Raw genomic sequence first — 27,163 nt, forward strand, 5'->3', positions numbered from 1 at the left:
CTCATTAACATTATCAACATATTTATCAGTGATGAATTCTACAACGCTTCCCGTCTGAAGCAATTGACTTCGTACATGAGCCGCGAGAAACATTGTCGCCAGGCACAGCTGTATGAGAGAGCGTTGACTTCGTGAGGAGGTAGTTTATGATTTACCTTGTTAACTTCAATCCTCCTTTGAGAAAAACTTCATACTATAATCACCAGCGATAACGAGAGGTCTAATTTACGTTACACATCTTACAGTGAGCCCCAATAAACGATAAGCACCTCAAACAAAAGTAAAGATTCGTGTGTATAAAAATTGTGTACGAACGAGTTTATGTAGGATTATTACGTGGGTATATTGTATGTGTATGTGTTTGTGTGTGTTTGTGCGTGTGTTTGTGTGTTTTCTCAGTTAGTTCTTATGTGTGTTTTTTTTTTTATAATTGTTCTGGCTATGGACTCTAATGACGTAATGGTGATGTATCACTTATTATGTTTCAAGTATGTTTTTATTAACTTGATTATAAAAGGTCTACTTTAATTAAAAAAAAAACAACAACAACACACCACTATTTAGATGGAAAACCATCATTAAACAAGTCCAGGATAGTTACAATCTGAAGGCAGTATTCAAACAGGGCTTTCACATCACATCCGCAATTAACAACAATGATTAAGCGCTTATCCCTGCAATGCTTGACTGGACAGTGTGTGTCCGCCCATTGGATTCGTGAAAAAAATACGCGCGGAAAACTTGCTATTATAGGAACGGTGTAATTACCGCCATAGACATTCTTGTTCAAATACAGTATCATTTTAGTGCTTTGGAACATTTTAGGTATCAATGAAATTATTGTAATGGACATTTCATACGAATATCAGCTAACTGAAAGAAAGAAGAGAAAATTTCTGTTGAAGTCTTGTTTGTATGTTTGATATCATGTACACTATCTTAGAAGGGTGAAATTCACCTACAACTTTGATCATTAGTTTCATTACTTATTAATTCCTGTAATGATTTTCAGTCTCCTTGTGGCTATGTGTGCCAGAACTCATTGTCCATATACGGAATATAATTATGTTGTTCCCTATGTAGGCCCCTAAAATTTACGGGAGATTTTAGAATCTCGTTTGGAATGGTTTAACCTTTCACTGCGAAATGGGTGGTATGGTACGAGGTATTTATTCATTAAGTATTCTCTTTCGGGTTACATCACCTTGCTCGCAATAATATTCTTTGGTAAGATTAGCATATAGTAAAGACGGAATTAGGCAGTTAGACATGGTAGTGGGGCACGCACACAAAGAGGATTGACTAGCAAAGCATTATACGCTATTACGGGCTGGTTCACATACATTCTTATCTACAATATGAAAGGATGCTGGGTTTCAATACAATTTTAAATCTGCCCCTCCACCATTACACCAGTGAATAAAAGCAATAGGCCCTAAACGTGTACTTTAAGAAAAAACAACAACTTTTATTCAAGCAAGACTATAAGAGATTGATGTCTTCTTCGCCGTCACCTAATTTCCGTACTGATATCAATAACTTCTAATACTTTGAATAAGTTTGAAACTCTGGTATACTCTTTAACGTTCCTAACAATTGCGGTTTGAATCAAGCTTCGCAGGTGTTTTTTTTTTCTGATGTCTAATTTGTGTTTTCTTTCTTTCATAAAGAGATAGACGAGATACTAACGACTTGTCGATTACTGTAGATATTCACCTATAGATTTATGAACTGACATATATTTCTATGTATATTTAGACCAATGCTCTGACGTAGACACAATCCACAGTCATATAGCAATGGATATAAATATGTCTGAGCATTTTCAACTTATTCTATGCACTTCGTTAGAAGAGATTTCACACATTTAACAAGTATAGGTCCGCTGTTATAAGTTTCTTCTTTGAAATTGTCTGATAGTCTGATGATGAATAATTAACAAAGTGCTTGGAGTGAGTGCTCTAAATATTATGCGGTACATCAACATCAAGATCAACATCAAAATTTACAATTTGTTATTCACTCCTCCAACCTTTCATGCCTTTTGTTATAAATGTTACACCTAACACTGAAAATGTTAGATTTACCATTTCTGAAAAGGTGAAATCTATCATTTTGAGTGTTTATTAAACGTTTTGAATGTTAATTGTAACTTTTCAAGTGTGGAATTTAACATTCTAAAAAGGTTGAAGGGGTGACAATGTTTAAAATGCTGATTTACTATTTCATTTTTGGAGTGAATAAAACACCTCAGAAATTTTAAAGAAGATAAATTTCGACCGTCTTAAGCAGAGACAGCAGGCATCATTTTTTTTGGGGGGTTATTCGGATAATCATATTCATTGATGCTCCGACTGAGGCGAATCAGTCTTGTGATTTGATAGACACAAAACGTCGGATATGTGAAGCTCATCTCTCTATCATACCCTTTGCCATTTCATCACATCAATTCGCAATGTTTTTCTTCTTTTCTTTTTTTTTTGTCTGAATTACGAAATGTCATAAGATATATGTATTGCACTGTTTTCTCATAAACTCTAGTAATAAGTATAGATTGTGTGCATTCTAACCTCACCATAGCTTTTCTAAGCTGATCAGTAATTTTGTTTAACGCGTTTAGACGTCCACTGCATGGATATTATAATGAGATCCCAGACTTTTCGTCCGAAATGATTATCATGGCTTGAAAAGTTGTTAAAATGCAAATGAAAAAGGGACTATTTAGGTTAGATTCTTATTCGTAGTTTGTTTAATTCATTTTTGTAAATTGAATTTTGTGTACAAAAGTAAAAGATCAATGATATCTTATGTAAATTTCGTTTCACTATGTTTGGTAGGAATGCACCCTACAAGCATTGCTTCTTCAGCATTCCTCCCCATTTCCTGCATTTTCTAAAGTTCAAAATGTTTTGTGGGTTTTTTTTTCCACCCTATCATTTTGTTTATCCATAAATATCATTTTTCATATTTTGTAATTGTTGACACATGTATGTACTTGTGTTTTATGTGAGAAAAAATGTATTTACAAGTTCTGTTGGAGATGAAAAAAATAAATGAATGAATGAATGAATTGCAAGTCATAAGAATCTGTCTTTTCACTTGGACTCTGTATCTTTACAAAGCGATTCTCAATAACATTATTATAGAAACTACAATCAAAAGCTATATACGGCTGACTACTGAATATGCAATTTTTAAAGGAAACCCTAGTATTTTCTTGATTAATACAAAGTAATCATGGTTGCATGAAATATTGGAAAAATCCATGCAATATACTCTGAAAAAGAGGAAAGCAATGACAAAAAGCATAAAAGCATATATGAACCGTTCATTCTAATGTAATTTGTGCTATCCGCTAAAATGTATATGAAGTCATTTGCGCATTATATTTTTGACAAACATTTAATTTAGTCTTTTGCTCGTTTATGTTGCATCATTATTGTGTGTATCACGAGAAAGTAAACCAAAGTTTTAAACAAAATTGCAGATTGCGTCCGTTGTTATTTATCCGCCTTTATGAGTCTATTTGTGGATATCATGACGTTATGGGTTACTTTCACTATAGGCTTGTCATAAGCCGTATTCCACTGAAAATAAATAATATAACGAAATTAAAATAGAGTAGATTTTAATTCTGTTTTATTGCCTAAAAGTGCTTACCTCCTATTTTGCCGAGTTCAAGTTTCCAGTTAGATAAGATTAGTAAGGTGCATGGACCACTTAAAACGGAACCTGTCAACAGAGATTGTCAAATCACAATCAGAACGATTTTTATCAAACTAAACACACATATGCGATATTTATGACACTGATAAGCAGTCTTTTGATGTGTCAGCGATTAGTTTTTGCAGAGGCCAGAGCAAATTTCACGTTCAGAGTTTCCTTTCTTTGCATGCCCAAAGTAAATACGTGTATATCTGCAGATGGTTCAATAACCAACTATAATACCATGCCTTGAACGGTCATTATAATCATTAACTGACGTATAGCCAATACATGCATCTGACATTTGGATTTCACTTTATTCATCTAAGTCAAATCTGAGATGGTGTGGAATTGAACTTGAATAATTTGCAGCACAAGTTCACCTGAACAATACATCTAAATGTAAAGGATATTAATATAACCATCAGTAGTTTGAATACCAATATTCTTCGACATTTAATGACCTTTTCATGAGCTTGAAATAGCCGTTTTTATCAGATGATTTGAAGGTAGGAATCATCTGCTGTTTGCTCAAATCTTTCTCTTTTTCCCTGGAGGATTCAAACACTTGGTACACTGCAAAAAGTCCGGTGTTAAATATGAAACAGGCTGGTGTTAAATTTTCGTTGCTCATTCATGGTGTTAGATTAAGACCTCCGGGTATCATTTCAAAATATGAAATTGTTGTTTTTTTAATACTTATAGTAGTTTCTTAGGGACTGAATTTCTTGTTAATTCTGAACAAGACGATGAAGAATTTCCGATAAAGTACTTGGTTTTTGAAAAAAAAAGTGTAAACACATTTACACCACAGTAACACCAGTTGGTGTGGTCTCCTATTGAAGCTGGACAGGTGTTATACCATTGAAATTAACACCACCAATATCAAATCAACACCATGCGGTGTCATTAATGAATTAACTCTAGCGCAGTGTCAAAAATATCACCAGCCAGTGTCAAATTAACACCACGAAGTGCCAGGTGAACACTTTTTAACACCGTCGCAATACATTTTCTATCCTGTGGGTGTGGTCCTTTATTGAAGCTTAATCGGTGTTAGATTTAACACCTATGGTGTTAAATCTAACACCGATGTTTTTACAGTGTACTTGAAACATGATGAGTATTAGAGTTATGACTTACTTAATATCACCAGTATGTACCCTGTGGTTTACACGTCATATTAACGATGTGTCGACTCAATGTCATGTTTCAGCTGTTCCAAGAAAATTATAATCTTAATATACTGGTGTTTGCCCGCATGCGCGGTGATGCTTTCGTTGATATGCATGTATACACATTCACTGCTCTCACGAACTGTTTCCTCTTTTGGTGTATTCTCTTTGTGTTGACACGACGTGTCATTTGCCGAAATAATTCGCCAGTATGAGTAGGCTACATAGAAACTGCAACGGGTAAGTTATTCCATTGTATATTATTCTCGACATAAAGTTTAGATTGAACCTGCGATACTTATTTAGGACCATAATTCTAATTAATATTCATCATCAGGTCCTTACTTTTCTGTTAAAACATGATAATACCCTAACCGTCCTTAAAGAGTGAAGAAAATTATTGCAATCACTGAAGAGTAAGCAGTTGTGATTTGGACTTGATCGATTGTATGTCTCTCTGCATAGTTGTTATTACTTCTAATTTATTTTATAATACCTCGATAAAATATGCAGCACAAACCTCCAGCGGCATGACCGATGATCCAGACGAAAGGAGAAAGAGGAAGAAGACAAGACAAGAAGAAACTTATGTATGATACTTACTCATATTTTGCCTACATGCCTCTCTCGATCGCATTTCCTATAGGAATGAATCATCAAAATTAAAATACCCTCGAGGAATGATTTTCTTATCCTTCTGCATTCTTTCTTTTGTGTTGGAATCAATAATATTAATTGCTTTCACTTGTCTAAAATATTCGAGCTTGCACTGATCCATGAGCGGCCTATAAACATAAAAGCTCGTCTTTACATCGTTAAAGGTTAAGTGGATTGAGGCATGTGCAGTATGTCATGTACTTGTTTTATTTTTAAGTGACGTCAAAATATATGCTGTCGCCAAAATAGTCTTCAGTGTATTCGTTAGGCATACTAGTAATGGTAATGATGATGATGATGATGATGATACTGTTGATAATAATATAGGTTTTCCCATTCATTTTCAAACTTTTTTCATTCAATTTCATACATTTTTACTTCAATTTCGTCGGAGGATGTCGGGAGTAGGCCAATCTTACTTTCAAATTTGTCTTTCGTCGTTCATTTTCAAATAAATTCCATTCAATTTAGTCAACTGGCATACATTTTCGTCATTTACAATTCAAATTCGTCAGTCTCACTCGTAGCACTCAAAACAGCAGGATCGATTTCGTCTTTTGTCAATCATTTTCGTAAATTTTTTATTCATATTCGTCTCATATCTCTATCCAGTGTAATTTTCCAGTCATTCACGTATTTTTTTTTTTCTGTAACCGTTCACATTTTACATTCAGAAGTTAACATACACACAAGTGTCCCCCCCCCCCCCACACACACACAGAACCACAGATACAGACACACACACAGGCAATCCGAGTACACACTGATACAAACAGACGTACCGTCTCGCAAACAAAAACACTGAAAAACGATTTCAAGGCAAACATGATTAAAGGCAAAATTTAAGTGTAGAATTACTGTAGCCTCTTTAATGTCAAAGAATGAATAACATGACGTTTGCTGCTTTCCAGGATACAAGAATTAAAGTTTGCTTCATGCATTATGATGCGAAACCTAAACATTACGAGTTAAAAGTTCAAATTGTGACAATGACATACTGTCCTGGGTTATGACTTTTGACTGTCGTTTATCCTTAAATCAATTGAGTTGGCAGTCATGTTTTTCGTGTGTATTGTCTAAGAAAATGATTAGGGAATAATGTGTAACGATACAATTTACGAGAGAAAGTAAAAATATGTCGGCTTAAAGTTGGTTCACCCTTGAAATAAAGAATCGACAACATCTGACTAGTTTGAATGAAAAATTCATGAAATTGTGTGAACAAAGACGAATTTGATCTTCACATTCTACGATCCGTCAGCGGGAGGGATGAATTTGAATGACATTTGACGATTTTGAATGCTATGTCTTCGAAAATGTTTGACGAAAAACGAATTACAATGACAATTGACGAAATTGAAGTTAGGATTTGCGTTCCACGTGCTTCTCGGGACGAAATTGAATAAAAAATCTTTGAAATTGAATGACAAAAGTGCGAAAATGGATGGGAAAAGCTATAATAAAAATAGTGATAATAGTAATAATAACAATAATGATAAAATTTACAATGATATTAATAAAATTTACAATGATAATAATAGTAAAAATAATAACAATAGTAATAATTATGATAACAATGACAATAATGATTTCTACAGCTCAGATACTCTACAGATATATCCTACTGATGTGTTCAAAGCGATAATAATTTAGTAATACATCAAAAAATTTTCGTTATTGTAATTTTATGTTATTATATCATTATGTATGCATTAGTATTATGTATGTGTCAACGTTTTGCTCACTGATTGTTTTCTACATGATACGTATTCTTAATGTTAATCCCACGACCAATTGTGGTAGGGTATTATGATGATTAAGGGGGTGGGGAACTCACAAGATGTCCCCGACCCCCGAAGGGGTTTAAATGCAACTGAAGAAGGTTGTTAAGTCTATAGAGACCTGGTCAAGGGACATTATTCTAAACCTTCTTCAATTATTAGCTTTTGAAACCCTGCGATAAAGACATTCTGTGTATTTCCAACAACAGAGGTCATCATAATTCTGTTACCATGGTTACCTAATTAGTTAATCTCCGAACTTTGAACTTTGAAAAAAAAAAATCAGTCAATTTGTCACGCAAACTCCCTTGAACCTGAAGTAAACCGTTTATACAGAATATCAGAACAACGTTAGAAAATGTACTCTAACGATTGCGTTATACACATGAAACATCGTTTTATCGTTTGCTCTGAGTTTACCAAAAATGTCCTCAAAATGATGATGAAATGCTCCGCCAATGGACAATATTATGTTCCACAGACTATCGCATAATCATTGTGGTAAATCTTTATCAGGTATTAACAAAGGTTAATAAACACTATTGATTGACAGTTTAAATTCCTCGAAAATTCGTCGGAAAGAAGGCAGGTCAATTGAAATGATGTAATGCGCTTTCTACACAAAATTGTCTACGAGTTTCACACACCTTGAAGCTTCTGTTGAACCTTCGTTTTCCAATTTTCATGTACGTATAGTCATGTTAGTATCCAATGTTGTGTAATCGATATGCGTTACCAGTGTAAGTACCTCAACCTCAAGTTACTGACTGACTGACGCGTCCCTGAATTAGATTTGATTCTTGAGGCTTGCAGCTATATGTATAGACGCATTCAATAGCTAGTGAGTGCAATATCTAGTGACCTTGTTACAAAAGTATTTACTTTAGATACTGTTCTGCCTTACACAAAACGACGTGACATGATAAAGCTAGGAGGCCCGCTTGACTTTGTCAATAACCCCACGATCACCCGTCTACGCTGATACCGGTGTCAATGTCAGTTTCTCGTTAACAGCAATGTTTCACCAAGGCCCTGGGGATATAGATCTATATCCATAGTCTCCTAATGTACCGTGGATAGCACAGTTATATCTTGACTTAGTCACCGAGTTCATAATTAGTTCTCATACCAAGATATCATATATCATCTGGTTTCTTCTTCTTCTTACCAATAATATTGTGATCCTCACTAGTATCCAATGTATCTACAATTGTAATTATCATTATTTCACAATCATATTATTTAGAATCAGTAAACCTATCGTCTTCCTCGATATAATTGTTTTTTTTTCATTATTGCTATCATTACTATTATCATTGATGCTGTCATACTAAATAAGATAATAATGATAATCATAATCATAATTTTATGATAATAATTATGATGATGATGATGATGATAATGATGATGATTATCAATTTTATCATCATCAACATTATCAGTTATTATTATCACAATTCTGTTCGAATCAAAAGGATGAGGCATTTGATGTCACAGTCAAGCTCGCGTTACTCCTTAACTCCTTTACATTTTTCTTTGTTTCACAACTTTATTACGTATATTCCAAACTGCATAGTGGGCGGTTTTCAGTGTGAAAAGAAAATCAGGACGGCCTCAACAATATGTATGCAATCACAATCATGATCATCGACAGAAGTCTGAAACGATCGCATAAAAGACTTTCCAGACTATAAAACAGTGACCTCGGTAGGCAATCAGAGGCCTAGGATGACCAAAGTAAGTTTGACCAGGGAGGTAGACTTAAACCCGGCAAGCCTCAAATCCTCTTTTCTTGAATTCAGCCTCAAAAGAAGAAGAAAAAATGTCCCTAACTCTCTGTGCAAAGTGAATGACAAGCAATGTAAATGACAGTATGGCTATCTTGCATGCTGTCAGCATATAATGAGAGTAGCTATATGACAATAGACACGTTTATCGCATTCAGTATATAGCGAACCTATTGTATGACCTATCTTTGATGATAAAATGCAATCCTGTCTGTTCACATAGTGAACTTTGTTCCTGTCAGTATCACGATCACGAAAAGTATTGACATTATAACCGTCCCATATAATTTACTTCATGGTTATCGAATCAATTAGGGTACAGAACAGAGAGGGCATTAACAGCAGACCATGATGTAACCTTCAACTCACGACGAGTCGTTTGATTTCCTCTGATAACTTTACTGGCAGCCTGTTTGCATAGTTGAACAAATGTCAATAGTTGCTTTTAGATGTTGGTCCAAAGAGCATTAATCCTTCCATGTCTAGGTCCTTCAAGATTGATCATCAAGGTCATACAACATGAGGAAGAAAAAGTCACAGAAATGGTACATGCTAAAAGAAAATGAGTAATAAAAAAAGAAAGAAAGAAAGAACCAGAATGGCATAGTTTGATTAAAATCGAAGTTATAGAATGACAGTGGAATTGTAAGATTTTATGAACGGTGACATTTAGACAGTGTATGACGGTTTCAAACACCTCATCTGCAACGCTGCACTTAACTCTACTTCTTTTTGCTATATTGTAAAAATTGTGTTTTGGTCAAATTAGAGACTGCACTGATTACCGTGATTACTGTGTATACTTCCTTCCCATAAACGCTATGATTATATAGGCTACATTTGCGAAGTCACTCAACAACACATCAATAAATCAGTGTGAAGGACACAGGTTTGCTTTCATTTTTTTAAAGGACTAATATTTAGTGAGGAGTTGCATGCAGGTCATAGCGGACGCCTGGTGCTAATATACGCGTCGACATTTTGCACCTCAAGTTAGGCTGACTTTGCGTGTGAGATTACAAATAATATAGGCCCCCTAATTCACCATTTCTTTATACAGGTGAAACTTTAAAATCGCATTTTTTAATGATTTAAAAAAAATATTTTCATTCAACAACGATTATACTGGAACTGCCACCTTTTATGCTTCTTTGATATGACTCTACTGATGAAAGTCAAGTCTCTTGAAGGGTGGAGTGGAGATGTTCTTCAAGTGTCAAGAGGTAAAATCAGTGGATCTCCTCCACCACTTCCGCTTGCATACAGCAGTCAACATAGGTGTACCACAAAAAGGGTTATACGGGTAGGTAGTAAGCATAAAACCTTTGATCTACGACCTTTCTAAGGTACTAGCCAAACTCATGTAACCAAAACAACTCATCTCATTCAACACTCACTTAAAAAAAAAAAAATAGATATAAGAAATAGCTCTATCTAGGCAATTTAGTAAGAAGAAAACTTCCGTATTGTCCATTAATTTCCGTCATTAACTTTTCGTTTCAAATTCAATTCCATGGTTCGAAATTAGTCTTGACGTTTGTTAAAGGGACTGTACAGTACTGGTGGAGGTGGGGATTCATGTTTTGAACATTCCTAAGTGAGATAATGAGAAAATTCTTATGAAATATGAAAGAGCATGTAATTTTAAGAAGGATTCAACGTTTATTCGATGAAAATTGGTTTTCAAATGGCCGAGATATCCAAAAAAGTGATAATAATAAAGGTGACATACAACTCCTTTTATTAGAATCTTTGTTTCACCTTGTTTTTGGATATCTCAGTCATTCCAAAACCGATTTTCATCTGATCAAATAAACTTTTGATACCCCTTAGAATTGCATGCTCTTTGACATCTCATAGAGTGGTTTCTGAATATCTCGCAAAACGTTAAATGCTAAATCCTCACCTCGACCAGAACTGTACACACCCTTTAACAGTGTAAAAGTACTTGGATCTACAATCGTTGTGGCCAGAGTAACTAGTAGGCCTACACTGAGTTTGAACTCTGGTTGTGGCTCCACTTGCATGAATCCGCTTGTCAAACTTTTTTGATTCGTTGTCGTCGAAATTTGATTACTGAGTAGTAGTACTAGAAATCAATGTTCAATTCAAGAGTAGCTACTTATAGAAAATTATGCACATCTATCTGTATACATGTAAAATTTTAATCAAATGATATTACAATATATTTTTTTATTCCTTATTTGATACCTTTTTAAACCTGTCGGAGAATTATTCTACTCCATTCAAAGAAATATAGTGAACGAGCCTAACATGTCTGCGCCCTTACGTCCCTGAATTCCTCAAGGCAAGGTGAAATGCAGCTCTATAAAGATGCCACGCGGTTGATATACAGGTTGAAAGAACGATCGAGTCTAATCAAGTATCATCAAACATGGATTCGTCACAAAAGTAGTAGGTACAGTGACACCCTCAATTTGCCCAGCACATCATTCGAACTATGGGGAGCTGGAAAACGTGAACAGGCGGTTCAAACAGTAAGATGATAGTCCCATATATTTACTTCAGCGTTATTTCCTATGTGCAATTAATTAGCCCGACCAGACGCTGTGCGGACGACTTCTGTACATGTACAGCGACAAGGCTGTGAATAGTTAGTGTGCAATGCAATGAGGAGGTGATACGTGTAGGGCAGTGATGCCAAGTTCAAAAAATTTTTATGAGTGAGATTTTCATGACTCGGCGTCTCGGCACTCGTGCGCATGTGCGCGTGAATTAGGGGGTGTCCCCCTCCCATAGCCATGGTAGGGAGCTTTTTTTTAAAAATTATTATTAGCTCCTAATGTTGACCGAAAGATCGGTCTGTATCTGTCCGTCGGGGAATGTTCCGCGGAGACTGCGTCTGGCTTCATGGATCCCCTCTGTATACAGACCGAAGTCACTGATGCCAGCTCCTGTGGGGAGCAGTCGTGCACAGATCAAACGTTACGATAAACCAAATTTCAGACAGCTTTTTTACATTCAAACGAGTTTGACATGACATGACACATTATGCAGCAATATTTGGGGTAAATTTTTCACAATGTGCAATCGAAATACTCACAGTAACTCGGTTATAACGCAGAAATTTTATCCATATCGCAACATTGCCGTTCGCTAGCTGTAAGTCGCCATTTTGAATCTGTAAGCCAATCAAATGCGAGGTACGTGTTTAAGTGAAAAAAAACACGTAGAAACTACCTCGCATGTGATTGGCTAATAGATTCATACTGTATGTTTCTGCAGTTTAAACGTGACGACGTGACGGACTGGTTGATGTGTGTTTTACGTTGAAAATCTGTAGGGCCGTGAATTAGACGCAATCGAGAAGGGTGAGGTACCTCACCCAATTTTCCATAGAGACGGTGGTTAAGAACATCCCCACAGCAATGGGTACTGATACCTTCTGTCTGTCTACGGAGGACAGCGTTAATGGCAAAATGGAAAAGAGTCCTCCGGACGGACGGATCTTTCTGTCTACTCCTAATGATGCGATCTGGTGCATACTTCAGTAACTATTTTCTTCTAAGACAAAAGGGAAATATACCTTCAGTTGCAACTATCACTTTAATCCTTTGAGTTATGGGAAAGACTTCCTTTTGAGACAGCCACCCCAATCACAAACTCTACCTAGCCTAACCTTACTTGCGATACGCACGGATGCACGCACTCACTTTTGGGTGGCTGTCTCAAAAGGAACTCTTGCCGTGCAACTTGGTTGGAGTCCAAGTTGCAGACTTCATCACCTGATGCGTGAGAAAAATGGGTGCCATGCATGAGACCATGAGACAGCCTAAATGCTTGAGTCTCACGCAGAATGCATGAGACTTGGTAGCTCTGGTAGGGGTCTAGGGCTAGTAAAATCTACTAGATCTAGTCTAGATCTAATATTATTACTAGCTCTATTCTAGCTACCTAACTGAAATTGCTCTCAAACCTGTTCATGCTGTCTGACTATAGTATTGGTGTAGGCCTAATGATAACCTCGGCGCGGCGCGGGGCGCTGAAAGTGTAAATTAACTAGTATCACGGTACGTGTTGGGGTCGCTGGTGCGGTTAGTGTAATGAGAATTGGGCTTTTAACTTTTTGTGAGATACCAAGAAACCACTTATGAAGTACAGAGCATACCATTTTAAGAAGAATTCAAAGTTTATTAGATGAAAATCGGTTTTGGAATTGCTGAGACATCCGAAAACAAAGTAAAACTAGAAAAGCACAGAGAGCGCAGACCTCCGCCAAGCAGCTACTTTCCAATGATGATCTTACTCTTCCATAGAGATCAGTGATTTCCACCCATACATATGCGTGCTGAAAAATCGTCCAATTTCCCTATATAGAAGCCTTTGTTACGTCATAAACCCTCAGCAGCGTGGCGCGCCTCGCCCCAGCAGAAACTAGAGCACGCACTTTAGTTAGTGCGTGTATGAAAGCCTCAAAAATGCGCAGCTTGAACTCCCAAGTTCATTGACCCTTCCTGCCAAAATATTGAAAATCCTTCATAAAATCCATAAAAAATTTCTGAATCACTACCAAAATTTAATCATCTGTTCCTTGTGTCATTCTCAACCTTTCCTGCAGGTTTCATCCAAATCCGTGCACAACTTTTTGAGTTATTTTGCACACGGACAAACAAACAAACAAACTAACTAACTAACTAACTAACTAACTAACTAACAAACAAACCAACGGTAACGAAAACATAACCTCCTCCCTTGGCGGAGGTAACAAAGCAGTCCTAATAAAAGGTGGGTCCTGCTTTTTATTAGGAATGCTATTTTTTTTTTTTTTTTTTTTGATATCTCAGCCATTATAAAACCGATTTTTCATCAAATAAACATTGAATCCCTCTTGGAATTAAATGCTCTTTCATATTTCATAAGATGTTTCTCATTATCTTACCAAAATTATTAGAAACCTGAAGTTAGGTCTCAACCAAAACTATATGCTCCCTTTAATGTAATTTTCATGCAACTTACATGTAGTTCTAGCTCATCAGACAGAGATCTAGATCTATACAACTTCTGGTTGCTGCTGGTTCTTTAACTTGTTTAGTTGTCTCGCAGTATTTTGTTTGTGACATCTGTTTCAAGAGTTAAAGCCTGCTTGATCTGGTGCTGGTGAATTCCTATTTCATTATCGCTGATTATTGTACCATACACATTCTGGTCAACAGTGTATGTCTTTCGCTAACGAGAATACTAATTTAATTATTACTGTTTTGAAACTAAAGTTTCCGCTTCCATTCTGAATGGTCAGGATTCTGTCCCATCATACATGCAGCAGTGTTGCAGTGTTCCTGTCTGTCTAAGTTGCAATTAATCATTTTCATAGCCCCTATGAATGAATGATTAAATGTACCATTTTTATTCATATATTGTTATATATAGGGGTATTGTATAGTATGCAGGCTCCAAACTACTTTAGTTCCAAAGTTGGTTCTATTTTCTCGCATGCTATGAAATAATGATGTGAGTTCATGTTCTTTATAATACCACAAGGATCGCTGTTAAACCGAGTACATTATTTGCCATTAGCAACGCTTTTCTCGTTTTGTGAAATTGTGGAAGTGTTGAAGTGAGCTCTAGTTGATCTGATTTACTGTACGAGCTGAAATTTTCGCGTACAGATATTTTCGCGAATTGCTACTTGGAGGACATTTTCGCGTGTTGTTAATTTCGCGGTTGCGAGGGTCTAACTGAACTTAGTTACTTGCGCGTTGTTATTTTCGCGGTTCAAAGGCGATTCGCGAAATTCGCGAAAATAAAACCACCGCGAAAATTTCAGCTCGTACAGTACTCTGTATTATTTTGCTTATTATAGCAAAACACGGTAAATACATTGTATTAGCAGGGAGAGCAAACAGTAGATTGTTTAAAATTGTAAATAGCATTTAGTTCCAGAGAAAACCATTTTCATTTGTGTCTAAATTTTTAGTTCAATATCCCTTTCCCATCACCACCCCATTCTGCAGGCCTGTAAATTTGATGACTTGTACTCATGGCAGAGGAATAAAGAGAAAGAAGATCAATTTGTCCTGCATGATGGGCCACCCTATGCCAATGGAGACCCACATGTTGGGCATGCCCTCAACAAGGTAAGAACTACATTTGTATATCAATTGGATTCTCAAACTTCTCTAATTAGGTAAAATGGTGTTTCACAGCTTCTCTAAGTGTCAGACATCAGTAGATTTTGAATGCCAAGATGAAGAAGTCTTACCTACTGTGAGAGGCATGGCTGGTTTAAAGGCCCAAGGGGATCATTTTCAGATGTAAACCTGTTATTTATATGATCTCTGCGAGCACATGAAATTGTGCATGACTCAATATACAAGCAGTCAATGTCATTTTTTGTTTGAGCATTATCTTAGGGTTTTTGAAATGTTTAAGATTCATTGATAGTGCTACCGATGATTTCAGTCAATTCTCACATGCAAATCAATAAGATGTGTAGCCTGGGAAACTATGAAGTTAGGGACTATCACCTCAACACTGTAATCTGCTCTTGTAGATCCTGAAGGACATCATCAACCGCTACAAGCTGATGCAAGGATACAAGGTGCACTACGTACCAGGATGGGACTGCCATGGCCTGCCCATAGAGCTCAAAGCACTGACTGAGTCGCAGGAAGACTTCCGCAAGCTGTCACCCCTGGACATAAGATGTAGAGGTGATGGGATGACTTGAAGCCTTGTATATCAGTGGGTTACTGAAAAAAAAAAAAATCAGTGAATGATTGGGTTAATAAAGAAGGAAAGGAAGAGATGAATGAATGAATGAATGAATGAATGAATGAATGAATGAATGAATGAATAGATAGATAGATAGCTAGAGGGAACTGAAGACCTTTTTATTTCAGTAACTGTCCTTTCTTTCAATTGGGATCTTTTCCTGAATGAAGCAATGTAAGAGGAGGTCTTACCTTTCTGCGCCAGGAATGCCACTGTGTGACAGACATGGCACATTACAAGACTCCATTATTATTATTATCATTATTATTATTATTATTATCATTATTATTATTATTATTATCATTATTATTATTATTATCATTATTATTATTATTATTATTATTATTATTATTATCATTATTATTATTATTATTATTATTATTATTATTATTATTATCATTATTATTATTATTATTATTATCATTATTATTATTATTATCATTATTATTATTATTATTATTATTATTATTATTATTATCATTATTATTATTATTATCATTATTATTATTATTATCATTATTATTATTATTATTATTATTATTATCATTATTATTATTATTATCATTATTATTATTATTATTATCATTATTATTATTATTATTATTATTATTATCATTATTATTAGATGGGTAGATGGATGATAAGATGGGTGGATGAATACTGTATCTTCCAAAGGACAACATAATAGTAGGAACATACAAAAACATGTCTTGTCAATATCATAAACACCTAGTGTTTCAGTGGTTTGCAGTGAAAACCTAAAATTGCTTTTCATTTTTAATCTTTTGTCTCGCCTTTGTAATGGAAGCGAGACGTAGACATCACTTTTCTGTCTTTGTCATTGTTTTTGTCGTCAACAATTTGGTGTGCTCTCTATAACTTTCCACATCTTTGAGCTATGACCCCCAAATGCACACCACTGGTTCAAAATCTGAAAATGCAAGTCAAGTTCAAATATGGGTGAAATCTGACAATGGTCGAAAGGTCAATGAACTTTCCCTGATAAGCACTGAACTCTCAGTTTTGTGATCTTCTGTCAGTAACTTTTGATGTTTTCTAGCAATGACCATGAAACTCACAACACTGGTACGACACCTAAAGATGCGGGTTATGTATGAAAAACGGTGAAGTCCAACAAGTTCACTGGTCGAATGGTCAATGAATTTTACCTGATAAACACTGTACACATAGTATGGTGGTGTGGTCTCAATAACTTTCCACAGTGTTTAGCTATGACCACCGAATTCACACCACGGGTACATCACATAAAGTTGCAGGTCAAGTTTGAATATTAGTGAGTTCTTTCATGTTCAAAGGTCAATGAACTTTATCTCATAAACACTCTGCGCATAGTGTTTTGATGTACTCCCAATAACTTTCCACAGCTTTGAGCTACAACCATTAAACTCCCCTTAGGTCCATCACCTATAGATGCCAGTCAAGTTGGAATATTGCTGAACTTGGGAAAGGTCAATGAACTTACACTGAAAAGCAATCTTAATAACTACGATAATCCTGTATGTAGGCATCGCTTGGCATTTGCCTTGATTTTGTTTTTGTTGTTTTTTTCCGGGGGGGGGGGGGGGAGTTGCAGTGGGATATGGAAGCCACTGCTAAACAGACATTTTGTTTCAAATTCAACATGCTTTCACTTTTCTAGCATAATGAAAGAGCACTTGACTAACCACTTTCAGAAAGCAGGGGGAATAATTACTACCCTTAACTTATGTCAGTATCAAGTTGATGGAATGAATTTGAATTTCATGAAAAATGAAATTTTATGGAATTCCCTTTATACTTTCTGTATATTGTTGTCCACACATGACATCATAACCTCTAGTAGTCTCCTCATCCAGTGGTTCCAACACCAAAACTTTAAAAATGCATAACTTTTACATCAATTGTCCAATTTTCCTAAAACTTTCACGGATGTGTTCTACTAATGTTGCTACTTTCACTCGATACACATTTCTCTTTGGGTTTTGGTTTCCTCTAAGCCTTTCCATACTGAATTCTTAAATCCCCATTGACTCATTACAGAGGCCACCAGGTTCCAGTATGGAACAGATTAACTTGTGTCTTCAGAACATCTCCAAACCACTGTTCGGTGATTAGAGAGATCAGCAACAATGCTATTTCTATCAGCTGCATCACATTGCTTTCATGAAATCACAGTTTTCTTTTCACATCATTATTTCAAAGAATATCATACACCTTTGTGTTATTGTTGTATGAATACTAATAGAGAAGTGAAGAAAAGTATCTTAGCATTTTGACATGCCAAATAGTCAAATGTGAAAAACAGTTATATCAGAAATATGATGACATACTTTTTGCCACTATTAATGATTGTTTTATTCACTTCAGCCCGAGAATTCGCCAAGAAGGCCATCAAGACACAGATGCGTGCTTTCAAGAGATGGGGAGTCATGGCAGATTGGTGAGAATTTGGATGTAAACATTTGTACTTTCAGAGAAACACCTCTTCTGAGGATGAAATGATTTTTTCCACTGTTATATTGTTTAGATGTGATATATGTTAAAACATGCATAATTTAATTTTGAAATGTGTACCATCAAACCTGTCTGGTGGCCACCTACCATTAAATGGGCACTGACCCCCCCCCCCCCCACCCACTGAAAAGACCCTGTTCAATGTGGCCACCAATTTTCTTTCCTCCGTCTAGACTAATTTTGTGTGTGTTCCTGACACAGGTTCTACAAATCTCTAACAATGCATTTACATCAACATTGATTGTAAATGATATTTCATTTGGTGTTTTTTCCCCTAGGAACAATTGCTACTACACCTTTGATAGAGAGTTTGAAGCAACTCAACTTGAACTCTTTCATGACATGTATCGTAAGGTGAGTACTACATCCAGATATCTATTTTTTATTTTATTTTTTTTTTGAATAAAGAATAGTAATATCAACGTTAATGAGTGTGATGGCAGGGGCAGATCCAGGTATTCTGTAAAAGAGGGGGGGCCTTTACAAAATTAAAGGGGGGGGGGGGGGCACATGCACTACTCCCCCATTTTTCTTTTTATTTCTTTTGTTTTTACCAAAAAAAAAATAAAGGGATGGGGCGCCCCCTGGATATGCCACTGGGTGGTAAAGTTTATTATGATGATAAATATCATAATATCGCTGACCACAGACATACATGTATAAATTTTTACATCACAAACCTTAAAGTTTTTTGTTTGTTTTTTCAAAATCAGGAAAATTTATTTCATCTTGTTCTTTTCATTTCTTTTTGTGTGTGTGCAAAGTTTGAACTCCTCTTTACTAATGATGTAAAATAAAGAAAAAGAGGAAGAGAAAAACAAACAAACATTTTATGTAACCTGCCACCTGCTAAAAATAGAATGGCATATGCTGGAGACAAGGATAATGGAACTTTTTATCTTTACTGTCAGTCTTCATCAGGTTCCCTTGATTCTGGGTCACGTAGACCCTGAAGGATTACCTCTTTGCTATCAAAAGTAAACTTCCCTTATCTTCTAAGCAGCTACGGGTTGTCTGTGATCGGCTGTTAGAGACAAATAAGCTAGCTATGATTGATTATTGATTACAATTGATTGTCATCATATGGAACTCAATGACAATCTGTGGAGTGTCACAACCTTAAAAGCATGATTTACCATGAGCAGATGAAACAAAAACCCAGCTTTAGTTCTTCAAAATTGTTCTACAATGTGAGTTAGGGATAGAAACAACCAATGTAAAAAGGTGAATCAGTATGATCAATGTTAAGTATTGTTAATTGTACGAAATGTGAACAATACTTAAATTTAAAATGCTTGTAGGCTAATCTGTCTACAGTTATGATTTATTGAGAAAAATAGTGATATCTCCTTGTATTTTAGGCTTTATTGCAAAATTGTTATATGGTAGGATGTTATGTGATACAACTGACCTACACATATGCATCAAATGGGATATCTCGAACATTATTTAAAACACTGCTCCCAATGGTAAACGGTGCCTTTAATCTATCAATAATTCTGCTGTTGAATATATTTTAATCTTGTGATACAAAGTTAAGCATGCATGTCTTTGTAGCCCTGGCAGTGGGATACTCTTGGTTGATCCTGCATGAGTTTCAGTCAAGCATGTTTCTGTTACAGAAGACATACAACATATTTGGTGTGCTATTAATAGGGAGCTTTAGATTTTAGACGCGAGGACGTTCAGAGGAAAAAAACTTGTTCTGAGCGTGCGCAGAAGCGCGCGTCAAGTTGATTTATTTTTAGCTTGCGTCACCTGAGTTTATCACTACGCGTACTGGGCTGTTTCTACGTCCGCACAGTTTGGAACATAGAGAACTACTTCATGCACTGATTATATGGGGGTGCGATTTTATTTTTTATACGTTGCGTCTCAGTGTAATCTAAAGCTACTTTTCAGCACGACGCACGGGAGAGGAGAACGTCCAGCGCACTCGTTGTCTCAAACGTCCGCGCGTCAAAATCTAAAGCTCCCTATTCTCTTCATTTTGTTGTCTAGGGTTATATCTACAGAGATTTGAAGCCAGTCAACTGGTCACCATCTTCCAGGTTTGTGTCCATACACTCTATTACCTGCATTCTGATTGGCCAGTTCCCACATGATGGCCAGTATTTCATTATTTTGAGTATTTTTAGCACAAAACTTGCATTTCAGTTTATGTCTGGGGTTGCTTTGTCTCTATGGAAAAAAAAAATGGTCAGTGTTGAATGTGTTTTACCAAGAACCCTGCTGGAAACAACATGGCATCCCAAAGCACAGTAAAAGACAGAGACAACAAGCAACAAACAACTTAGCACCCAAAAAAATTAAAACAATAATATAGCCAATTGGCAAACAAAACCATGATTTGTAAAACTTTCTATAAAAGGTAATTATAGTGGATCGAATGTTTTACAGTAGCGCCATGTGCTGTAGACCTTAAATGAAGCTGTTGGGATGAAAGAAAATAGATGAGTAGAAATTTAAGAGGAAGGGTATATTCTTTTACTGCAAGATTCGTTCAGAGCAATATTATTCATTGTAGTGGATGGGGGGGTGGGGAGGAGATTACTCTAGCAAAAATCTAACAACCTAGTATATTAGTTTTGCTTGGAGCTTATTACTTTTCAGCAAAAAAAAAAAAAAAAATACTCCTTTCTCAATGACTTTCAACTCACCCATCTTCTTTCATCCCACACAGTCCTTTTATTGACCACACTTGTGTTATTTGAGACATAAAAAGAGCAGCAACCCTGTTTCGCTCGCTTCAGTGACCATCGTTCACATGCAATTATTGTAGTGTGTGCTGGGACTCTAGGTTGTTTGGACCAGACTCTGCTCATAATAGACTCTGGTGTAAAGGTATGCATGTGTGCCCTTGAATAATGGACACAAGTATGTCTCCTTTTTTTGAGCACCCTGTTCACAGGATGTCTGTGCTTCTGCAATGCCAGTTTGGGTTTTGTGCAATGCCTGAGCGTTATTTTAAGAGTACAGTAATTGAGTTTAGCTACATTAAATGTAAGCAGTTGCTGATTATGGTAAAAATGAATTTAAAAATTGCAAAGTAGAACAGGTTTGCACATATCTGTTCCAGTTGATGTGTTCAATATGAGAAAGAATTGCATTAATGCAAACTTTGCTTGATGTGAAGACTTTGAAAACATGCTCATGATAATCATGTAAAAATGAGTTTGAGCTTATGCACTGAAGAAGTCATGATAGATTGTTTTTATAATACCAAATATTAAAGTTGTGTAATTCTTCAGATATTCTGCCCAGCCACAGTGAATTTTGATAATTTGGAACCCCTTAACCCTAACAGGGGGGTGGGGCAGAATCCGCACCCCCTCAACGTTTCGCGCTATAATTCTGTAATGCAAGAAGGCCTCGTCGCGAGGCTTCTTGAATTTCTTCGTTCAAGTCTCGTGCAACTTTTGAGACCAAATTTGCAACGTCCGCGTATACTTTTTACGAAGCCACGCCCATTTTTGTAATGGCATGTCGCCCCAAAACGGGCAGTTTTGTGATTTTGTGTACATTTCCTATGGAAAACAGTGCTCTGTCATGAAAGTCATAAAAATGTGATTATTTCTACAATTAATCACTTTCATTGATTTATTTTATGCTTAATTATGGTAGAAAAGTGGTCAGTGACAATTTCCAATAAAAAAAAAAACAAAGAAAAGACAAAAGTTGAAAAACAAGGAAATACAATGTACATAAGAATTGAAATGAGTTTTGGAAGTTTTTGTGATGTGCAATTGTTGAATATGCTAAAACAGATATACAGACCAAAAAGTAGACTCTCAATGCTTTTTAATAATTAGACTAAAATATGATCTTGAGCTTAATTTGCATAATCAATTGATTAGAATTAGAAATATTGTTTCAAAAAATTTTATTACACATTCTTGTAGATTATGACGAGGGTGTCACGCATGTCAAATTTAATTGCAATCGCACCAACGATGGGGGGCGCAGAATCCGCCCCCTCTGGTTTTAGCATAGCCAAAAAAACCTGGCCTGATTAGGGTTAAATAGATTTGACATCTTGCTTTATAGTCTCTTTCGACATGGACCATCACTACCTTGATAAGAATTTTTACAACAAATACAAAATATTTGGTGAAAATCTGTGGTGCAACCTGATATTCAAAAGCAAACCTTGCATAATCTTGATTTTAATACATAGCTTGATTTAAGCCGATGCCCTAACTTGGGACACATGCATGTATGTTAACACATGATCTGCTTTGATGATTTTTCAAATACACACACACACACACACACACAAAAAAAAAAAAGTTAAATTTTAAATCAAGATGAATATATATATCACACCTCAAATATTTCTATGTGATCGCATTAATTCTTTTTTTTTTTTTTTTTTTTTTTTTTTTTTTTTACCATGACAGTATTCCTACCTCCTAAGGATTTTCTATCATTGGTGAAGTAATTAATATTGATGAAATATTTTTATATTTTTTTCTTCAAATTTTGTTCTCATTTATTCCTGTTTGTTTTGCTTCAGTTGTTATGCTTCAAAATTGGCTGTTATGGATTGTTTATATCGTGAGGGAGACCATGTATTGCTCATGATTATTTTCATCTTTCTGTACTTTTATCTCTTTTGTAAGTATCTGTATGTGATTAAAGTGATACATGTAGACAGAAAGTCACAATACAAATCTTGATTGTTTGTTGATTAGAACCGCTCTGGCAGAGGCTGAATTGGAGTACAATCCACACCACATCTCACCATCTATCTATGTCAAGTTCCCCATCCAGACACCATCACACCAGCTGGCTGAGGTGATTGGTAAGATACACCACACATACATGTAGGCCAGTGAGCATCATGCTGCATTCACTGAAATGTAGTACATGGGAAGGGCAAGTTATTGCAGTGCACTCCCGTTGTAACAAACACGGTTATAACGAAATTCCAGTTACAATGAAGTCAAAATTCAGGCCACAACATTGTCCACTCTATGTATTTTCACTGCTTATTTGTTTGGTTATGACAAAATTATGATGTAATGAAAGAAAACTGCGGGTCACGAGGACTTCGTTATATTGGGAGTCCACTGTAACATGCCGTGTTGTGTAGTGTAATCTTTTAAAATCATTGGCTTCACCCAAGCCAAGCTTTGTATGATACATGTATCAATCACAAGAAAATGCACTGTACTTATGTTAGCATGTTAAGTAGGTTTGATCAAGAAAGGAGATATGATGCAGAGAAATACAGGTCAACTTTTCATTTTGTATCTGCAGAGACTCCAACCCAAAGCACCTTCTGATCTGGAGATTCTCCCGCCTGAAACCCCTAGCAAACGGGAGATTCCAAGTTGATGTGTGCGAAGCGCGAAATTCTCAGGGTTCTAGATGCTCTTTGGTGCTATCTAAGGCTTATTTTTTCAACATACAATAGCAATAAGTAAGAAATCCTTTCCAACGGGAGACACAGAGCCAGGGCGGGAGAAATTAAATCATAAGCGGGAGAACGGGAGATTTTGCAAAAATGAGTTTTCGGCGGGAAATCTCCCGTCGAAAACGGGAGAGTTGGAGTCTCTGTATCTGTTTTTATTAAAGGGGATTCTCATGATATTGTATTTGATGCTGTATCTCAAAAAGTTTCTTCTTTTGTCCAGGAGGAATCTTGGAAGAATGAAAAGGGAGAGTAGCATTCCTAGTTGCTTTAGGAACATATACTAGAATACATCTCAGTTAAAAACCAGAGACTTATTTAAAGGACAAGTTTACCTGAAAGTCATATACATATGAATTGAGAGAATACAGCAATGTTAGTAGAACACATCAGTGGCAGTTTGAGGAAAATGGCACAATCTGTTCAAAAGTTATGAATTTTTGAAGTTTCAGCACCGCCATCATTAGTTGAGAAGACTACAGTACTACAGCTTGTGCTGTCACATGTGTAGAACGATATAGCAGAAATGTAAAGAACCGACTGGTCAACCAATATCTCAGCACCCTTTCTTCACTTTACCCAATTGATCTCACAGGCAAGAAGGATGATGTATCGGTCGTGATCTGGACGACAACCCCATGGACCATTCCATCCAATCAGGCAGTCTGTTTCATGCCGTCAAGGGACTACTGTCTGTTTGAATGTGTCGGGTCCTCTGATAGGCTGATCGTGGCTGCTGACAGCATAGCAGAGCTGCAAGGAACCTTGGGTCAGGAGTTGAGGGTCATTTCAACATTCTCAGGTAATTAAATTCAGGAAGCGATGCAATAATTTTACATGTTGCTCACTTATTTTAACCAATGTTTGTTGTAATTTCTAGCAATTTTCACAGCACACATACCCATACACATATACATGCAAAGCATGCATGAACTTACAAATTATTTATAGCTGTCTTAATGACCTGGTAGTGTGGGATCAAATTGATCTTCATTTAATAGCTGCCCACTGGGATAGATATGAAAACTATGAATAGTGCCCATCAGTGAATACGTGTATGTGCATCAAAGCGTACGCTCATTGGTAACAGTTGACTCTAGTTGAGATTCATTGATGGTGTGTCAACTTGCATAGAGACCTGTGATAAAACTGTACGCAACTAATTGCGGGGATTCTGGAATATATTCCGAGTCAGACAAGCCTTCCCATTCAATGGTATCCCCATGCTATAGGGTCTTTAAATGGATGTGTAATACTGTAAACCTCCATTCACTTTTGTATCAAATGCACCAAAAGACAACATGTCATGCACCTTTTGTTTTTTGACTATGTGGAGGAGTGGGTTATGTCATTTATCATCATATTTTGTGTCATTAAGTTGTAACTTAATAGAAAAACTTGATTTAGAGTTAAAAAAAAAAAAAAATCCATTACTGTTTATACTAAAACTTTTGCATTACAGGTTCATATTTTGTAAATTTTGCATACGATTATAATATACATGTTTTAGATCATTTTTTTTTTTGGGTAAAACTTGGAGACTCTCCTAGATGCCATAATTGATAAATCATGGTCAAAACAGTCTTTGTATAAGTCTGAGGCAAGGAGTAGTAGCCACTACTTTCGGAGACATATGACAATATCCTGATTCAACAATACAAATAAGCAAATTCTTTGAGTTTGTGTAATTCACATGGTATGATTTATAATATCACTAAATTTTGTAATGCTAAAAGGAATAACATATAAGAAAGATGAATCATGAAACTTCCCACTTTCTTCTTAAGTCAATTGATACAAAAATGATCTGATGCAACATAAACCCTCTCACGTAGGTGAAGCACTGGAGGACTGTTCCCTTCTCCACCCCATGGAATCTCACCGTTGTGTGCCCCTCTTACCAGCAAGCCATGTGAAGATGGGAATGGGCACCGGTCTGGTCCACACAGCCCCAGCCCATGGAGCTGAAGACTATGGGGTAGCCATTCAGCACGGTCTGAGAGTAGTGAGTCTGAGATTCCAATATCAATCTATGATATGTAAATGAAGAGTTTCTTTGCAAAAGGTGCTAAATCCATTTTTTGTTATCATATGTCATTTCTTTGCATATGAATTCTTTGGAGAGGTAGAGGAAACAGGAGAAGAATGAGAAGAGAAAAAAAAAAAAATCATCCCAGAAAAATACACAAAATCACACAAACTTGTCACCACAATAACATTACTGTATTGTACATAACCATAATGAATTATTTCTTCCAAAAGGTCCAAAATCCACAAAATTCTAGAGATGATAAATTCTTTAAAAACCAGTGTAGACATGTAGATCTTTCTGAAGTGCATTTTCATTATCCCATTATGGAGTACTCCTATGAGACATACAGTCATTGCATGAAAACGCTTAGGGGCTTTTGAAATAAAAATCCAGGTTTATCTCCTTACCATCAAAAGTAGATTCAGAACCTTTTGAAAAGGGACTCTTCATATATTTGTGAGTCTGAGATTCTGGTGTGACGGTATAACAAGTATATCTGATTGTAGGCAGTTATTATGAGAATCCGGTGTGACCCTATGACATGTGGGCATTTTGTATTCAGGAGGAGAAAGGTTGATTATTGGGTACCTCCTGGGCGTACCGCTTCATGAGGCGCCACGACCTATCCTTTCGGAGGCGCACCCACATCACCCAACATCTCCTCGAAGATCTGGAAGAGAAGACCGCCAAGTTCCAGTGGTACGTCATCAAGAAGCGCCGTCAGCACAACTACCCTCTCAGCCGGATTGGCAATGCCGATCAAACGCCGTTGACGTTTGATGTACCCAGCAACACAACCATCTCGGCGAAGGGAGCGAAGTCCGTCAGTGTGACAACCACAGGGCATGAGAAAGATCACTTCACGTTGATGCTTTCCTGCACCGCTGATGGAGGCAAGTTGCCGCCCTACATCATCTTCAAGCGCAAGACCATCCCCAAGCTACAGTTCCCCCCAGGCATCATCGTGAGGGCTCAGGAGAAAGGCTGGATGGATCAGGCGCTCGTTGAAGACTGGTTGCGGGTCGTCTGGAATCGGCGAGTGGGCGGGCTATCTCGAAAACGCAGCATGCTGGTCTTGGACGCTTTTCGGTGTCATCACACGGCCCCAACGAAGGAACTGCTGAAAGACAGCAACACCAACCTCATGATGATCCCCGGAGGCATGACGTCCGTCCTACAACCACTCGACGTCGGCGTGAACAAGCCCTTCAAAGATGGTCTACGGAAATGCTGGTCAGACGGGATGATCGAAGGGGAGAAGTCCTTCACCAAGGGCGGCAGAATGAAGAAGGCCGATTTCACCACAATCTGCGGCTGGATCAAGAAGGTCTGGGATGAGTTGCCTCCCTCAATCATCCAGCGAG

At 36.6% G+C, this 27,163-nt stretch overlaps 1 protein-coding gene across 1 annotated transcript in view; it reads left to right on the forward strand.

The window, feature by feature from the left end:
- The first annotated feature begins 11,384 nt into the window (after window positions 1-11,384).
- Window positions 11,385-27,163, forward strand: part of LOC140228731 (isoleucine--tRNA ligase, mitochondrial-like) — a 34,867-nt gene continuing 19,088 nt past the window's right edge. Inside the window, exons 1-9 of the mRNA XM_072309013.1 lie at window positions 11,385-11,603; window positions 15,078-15,200; window positions 15,617-15,776; window positions 18,205-18,277; window positions 18,630-18,705; window positions 20,353-20,402; window positions 23,046-23,155; window positions 24,363-24,569; window positions 25,603-25,772. Of these exons, the coding sequence (XP_072165114.1) occupies window positions 11,424-11,603; window positions 15,078-15,200; window positions 15,617-15,776; window positions 18,205-18,277; window positions 18,630-18,705; window positions 20,353-20,402; window positions 23,046-23,155; window positions 24,363-24,569; window positions 25,603-25,772 (1,149 nt within the window). The 5' untranslated portion in view covers window positions 11,385-11,423. The remainder of the gene's footprint in view (window positions 11,604-15,077; window positions 15,201-15,616; window positions 15,777-18,204; window positions 18,278-18,629; window positions 18,706-20,352; window positions 20,403-23,045; window positions 23,156-24,362; window positions 24,570-25,602; window positions 25,773-27,163) is intronic.

This window comes from Diadema setosum, chromosome 5 (assembly GCF_964275005.1).
Source record: "Diadema setosum chromosome 5, eeDiaSeto1, whole genome shotgun sequence".
Taxonomy (NCBI): domain Eukaryota; kingdom Metazoa; phylum Echinodermata; class Echinoidea; order Diadematoida; family Diadematidae; genus Diadema; species Diadema setosum.